Source organism: Mauremys mutica, unplaced genomic scaffold (genome assembly GCF_020497125.1).
Source record: "Mauremys mutica isolate MM-2020 ecotype Southern unplaced genomic scaffold, ASM2049712v1 000370F_np12_subseq_253760:270479_obj, whole genome shotgun sequence".
Lineage (NCBI taxonomy): Eukaryota > Metazoa > Chordata > Testudines > Geoemydidae > Mauremys > Mauremys mutica.
In genome coordinates, this window is record NW_025422928.1 from 1 (window position 1) to 5,406 (window position 5,406).

Below are 5,406 nucleotides of genomic sequence, written 5' to 3' on the forward strand. Positions count from 1 at the left end.
TACCAACTGTCTTTGAGGATGCTGGCCTTCCTGGTGTCCACCAGAAAGAATGTCCTTATATAAAAGTCCTTGTTTTACAACAAACCGGGATCGGTTAGTGGAGCTGAGAGGCGGTGGGTTGCTGCGTGCCGCCGCCCATGCTTTCTTGAGGCTGTCATCGGCTTCCTGCTCTGTCTGGAACTGTTCCCTTGAGGCGGGAGACACCAGTTCCTCTGGAAGTGATGTAGGTGATGAGATTGTTTCTGTTGACTGTGAACCGCTCTCCGCTGGTCCACGAGGTGTTATTTCAGGCTCCGGCTGAGCCTCTAGGGTAGGGTTGTGTGCTGGTTTTTCCAGTTCAGGCCCGTTGTCGCCCTCTGGCGGTGGAGTTGTAATCGCTGGTGCCGGTGCTGGCGCTGGTTGCTCTTCCAGTTCCGGTTCTGGGACTGGATGTAGTATGGCTGCTGTAGGTGTTGGCCTGGGATCCGGTTCCACCACGTCTGTCTGGGTCTATGGTAACACAGACGGGGTCTTGGTGGATGGCTCAGGAACAGGTATGGGTGCAGCAGCTCGTCTGGCTTGGCTGCGTGTAACCACTCCCTCTGTTTCTGGCGGCTCAACGTGATGGGCCAAGTGGTTGCCCAGTATCATGGGGACAGAATAATTGTCATAGACAGCAAAAGTCCACGTCCCTGACCAGCCCTTGTACTGGACAGGTAAACGCACTGTAGGTAATGTTACAGGTTTTGACATGAAGGGGCGAACTGTCACTTTGGTTTTCGGGTTGATGAATTTGGGGTCCACGAAGGTTCGGTGGATAGCTGACACATGTGCTGCAGTGTCTCTCCATGCGATAACTTCCTTTCCGTCCACTCTCAAAGTTTCCCTAAAGCATACGGGTATTTGAGAGATATCTACTTCCGGGTTTCCTTGGTGTGCAGGTGCAAGGAGTTGGACCCGGTTCAGGTTCTTTGGGCATTTGGCTCTGATATGCCCCAGTTCATTGCATCCAAAACATCGCCCACTTGATGGGTCACGGGGTTGTGTTGGTTTACTGGAAACTGGTGAGGTAGAAGAAGTAGGGTGTGACTGTGCTTGGGTTGTAGGTGTGGGCTTGATTGGCCCTCGATGGTAAGGTTTAGTCTCGGTGGGTACCTTGTGTGAATCGCTCCCTTTGGCAGTAGCTTTCGTGTTGTCTACCGATGCCATCCATCTGGCTCCAATCTCTCCTGCCTCAGTGAGAGTTTTAGGTTTACCATCTTGGATGTAGCGTCTAATGTTCTCAGGAACACCATCTAGGAACTGCTCCATCAATATCAGGAGGTGTAGGTCGTCTAGCTCCTCAACCTTGGATCCTGATATCCAGGAGAAATAGTGTCTTTCCAGGTAAGCAGCGTGCTCTGGAGACAGAGGTGCCTGGATTCAAACGCCTTGAATCTCACACACACAGGGAAGCAGCCCACTTCCCCCTCCCCTTCCCCTGAATTTCCCCAAGGGAAGGAATTAACCAAGTCCAAAGAAAAGAAAAGAATTTATTAAAGAATAAAAAGAAAATACAGAATCTCTATGAGCCCAAGCTGGACACTCATAGGGTATAACCGTATCAATCTCTGGAGAGAATCCCCTCTCCCCCTTTTCTCAGTAAAAGCAATATCAGCAAACAGGAATAAAGCATTTCCTTTAGCAAACACACAATTGCAAATATAGTAATCAAATCATAAGACTAATTCGCCTTTCTAATTAATACTCACTATTAATTAGTAGAAACTACTCCAGGAGAACTTGGAGACATGACTGTACTCTGTTAGATCCAAAAACAGTTCTCACACAGACAAAGGCTTCCCTCCACAGAGATTTGAAAAAATCTTATCTCTGATTGGTCCTCTGGTCAGGTGGTCACCAGGTACTACATGTTAACCCTTTACAGGTAAAACAGACCTTAACCCTTAACTATCTGTTTATGACAACTGGTATTAATAATAAAATAATATAATCTGATAAAATTGCAATGAATCGTGCTAGATATGCCATGCCAAGTGTCAGTGAAAATGTTATGATTTGTCAAGTATGATAATTTTTGTTTCTATGTTTGTATCACCTTTGTATTGTGAGTTATAGATATGTAGGGTATATCTGTATTTCCAGACTTGTGCAGTGTTTCTGGGTGACACCCCCAGACATATTAGCATCAACACTGCCTAGCCTGTTTGATGGCCCATTGAGGGTCATCAGCTGTACAATGAGCCCATGGAAAGGACCAAGCGGATACACCTATTGAGTCAGCAAGACATGCCGGGGTATGCCTGTCTACTGAGAACTCCAAGGCTTTTCCATGCCATGTGCTGTGAATCTTGTGTTTGGGACACAGGAAGTACAGGGCACATGGCAAAAGGAATGTAAAGGGCAGCTGCATCATCTCCATTTTGTCTTCAATCCCCCTTCCTACCTCTGGAGCAACTTCTCTACAAACTGAACTCTGGAACAAAGGAGTGAATGACCCATCCAATCTGTGGATGTGTTCCAGACGGACTTTCAAGCCAGCAACTCACCAATACTGCTAAGAACCTGATATATCCATTTTGGGATGTATCTGACTGCTTTCCCATTTAACTTCTTTCTGTCTTTCTTTCGTTTAAACCTTTAGTTTAGATGCTAAAGGATTGGCTGGAAGGATGGAATTTTGGGTAATATCCAAACCTATACTGACCTGGTGATGTGGCTGACCCTTTGGGGTCAGAGGAACACTTTGTTTATGTGAGCAGAGTTTTTAAATAACCTCTCACTGTACTGGACCTCGCTGCTGATTAGGAGTCAGAGAACTGGGATGCAATACAGGGGGCTGTGTGATTTCTTTTTTCAGCTTCTCGATAACCCGTGTGGGGGATCAGAAGCACAGTTGGTGACTGGTCAATGAGTTTAACTTCAGTGTTAACCAGCAGTTTTGGGAGCATCTGCTCTCCCTTTTGCAGCCTGCCCTGATCTTGGTATTTTCAGTGAGGACTGCCCCTGGCCCACCAGTTCACACTAAGCACTGAAGTTAAATTAATAGAATGTTTTTTTATGACCAAGTCTTATGAAATCAACTGAAGTCCTTTGTTTTCTTTCATCTGAGCAGGGTTTCTAGTTTTCCAACTTGATGTGATCTCCCAGCTGGAACAAGGGGAAGAGCCATGGGTCCCAGACCTCCAGGGTTCAGAGGAAAGAGAGATCCTGAGAACTCCCTGCATAGGTGAGGAAACATTAAACCAACTCAGAATCTGTAAGTGCCTGAAGGAAACATCTGGGATGCCCAACAAAGCCCTTGGGGAGGTCTCTCAGTTCATTATTATCCCTAGCAGGGGTCATATCCTCAGGGTAAATATAGTTCATGGCTTCCTATAGATCCTAGCAGACACCAGGCAGTAGCTTCCTCCCTTCCCCCTGTGTATTTGGGTGGGATGTGAAGGCTGAATTAATCCCCCTCTTCTCTCCTATTTGGGGGAAGAGTTTGGGGGAGTTCAGTTCCTGGTTTTTATTTGACCTGTCTTCAGCACTTGTTTTGGTTTGGTCTTCTCCTTTCCATCCCTGTTTGAGGTTTCTGTCTCTATCACAGCAGGTGATGCAATGGTATGTGAGAAAGAGGAGCAGAATTCTCAGCCTGAAAATGTTGAGCCAGTGGGTAAAAACAGAGCATTATTGCAAAGATGGAAAAGGAATGTGTCCAGGAGTCCTGAGCAGGGAAACTCCTGGGAGATTCAGCACAGACCAGAAACAGAGCAAGGAAACCAGCCATGGGAGAAAGTGGATACATTTATTTCCTCTCGGGGAACTCAGAAGGTCCTAATGGAAACCATAACACAGCAGGAAATCCTCAGGCAAAAGAGAAAAAATACATGCAGTGAGCGTGGAAAAACCTTCTGTCACAGCTCAGCCCTTTCTGTTCATCGGAGAATCCACAGAGGGGAGAGGCCCTATGAATGCCGTGAGTGTGGGAAATGCTTCACTAGCAGCTCAAATCTTTCTAAACATCAGAGAATCCACACGGGGGAGAGGCCCTTTGAATGCCGTGAGTGTAGGAAAAGCTTCACTCACAGATCAGACCTTTTTGTTCATCAGAGAATCCACACGGGGGAGAGGCCCTATGAATGCCGTGAGTGTGGGAAATGCTTCACTAGCAGCTCAAATCTTTCTAAACATCAGAGAATCCACACGGGGGAGAGGCCCTTTGAATGCCGTGAGTGTAGGAAAAGCTTCACTCACAGATCAGACCTTTTTGTTCATCAGAGAATCCACACGGGGGAGAGGCCCTATGAATGCTGTGAGTGTAGGAAAAGCTTCACTCACAAATCAGTCCTTTCTAGACATCAGAGAATCCACACAGGGGACAGGCCCTATGAATGCCGTGAGTGCGGGAAAACCTTCAATCGCAGTTCGCACCTTATTAGGCATCAAACAATCCACAGAAGAGAGAGGCCCTATGAATGCAGTGAGTGTGGAAAATGCTTCACTAAGAGTTCAGCCCTTTCTGTTCATCGAAGAATCCACACAGGGGAGAGGCCCTATGAATGCCGTGAGTGTGGGAAAAATTTCACTTACAGATCAGGCCTTTCTAGACATCAGAGAATCCACACAAGGGAGAGGCCCTATGAATGCCATGAGTGTAGGAAAAACTTCACTCACAGATCAGCCCTTTCTGTTCATCAGAGAATCCACACAGGGGACAGGCCTTACGAATGCAGAGACTGTGGGAAAACATTCAATCACCGATCAAACTTTATTACCCATCAGAGAATCCACACAGGGGAGAGGCCCTATAAATGCTGTGAGTGTGGAAAATGCTTCACTAAGAGTTCAGCCCTTTCTGAACATCAGAAAATCCACACAGGGGAGAGGCCCTATGAATGCCGTGACTGTGGGAAAACCTTCAGTTGCAGCTCAAACCTTTCTAAACATCGGAGAATCCACACAGGGGACAGGCCCTACAAATGCCATGAGTGTGGGAAAACCTTCACTCAAAGATCAGCCCTTTCTGTTCATCAGAGGATCCACACAGGGGAGAGGTCCTATGAATGCAGTGAGTGTGGGAAAAGCTTTACTTGGCACTCAGCCCAAGTTAGCCATCAGAGAATCTGCAAGGGAGATAAACATTGTAAAAATCTCTAGGGCTATCAAGACTTCCTTTTCTTTAATACTTTTCCTGATTCCCACATAGTAACTTTTAAAGCTCTTTGAACTGTGTGCAGCACCGTTATCCCTCAGCTTGTCCAGATGAGTGGCCCATTTTTGCCTTTTGCAGTTCGCCCTCTTTTGAGATGGACCTATTTGTCCTTTCTATTGTCCCACAAGTAACTGGAGTGTGCCCTTCCTATGAGGAACCAGGGAGCATCACATTTATACCATTCCTCCTATTGCAAAGTTATTGTTAGAGTCACCAGTGATACAGATTGT

The 5,406-nt window shown here is 46.5% G+C and overlaps 1 protein-coding gene across 1 annotated transcript; it reads left to right on the plus strand.

Annotated features, from left to right (window-relative positions):
* Window positions 1–3,993: 3,993 nt before the first annotated feature.
* LOC123357196 (zinc finger protein 345-like) lies at window positions 3,994–5,022 on the plus strand (the record flags this gene model as incomplete). Its single annotated transcript, XM_045000547.1, has 1 exon — window positions 3,994–5,022. A coding segment is annotated over one exon (1,029 nt), but the record flags the coding sequence as incomplete, so codon positions are not given.
* Between the last annotated feature and the right edge of the window lie 384 nt (window positions 5,023–5,406).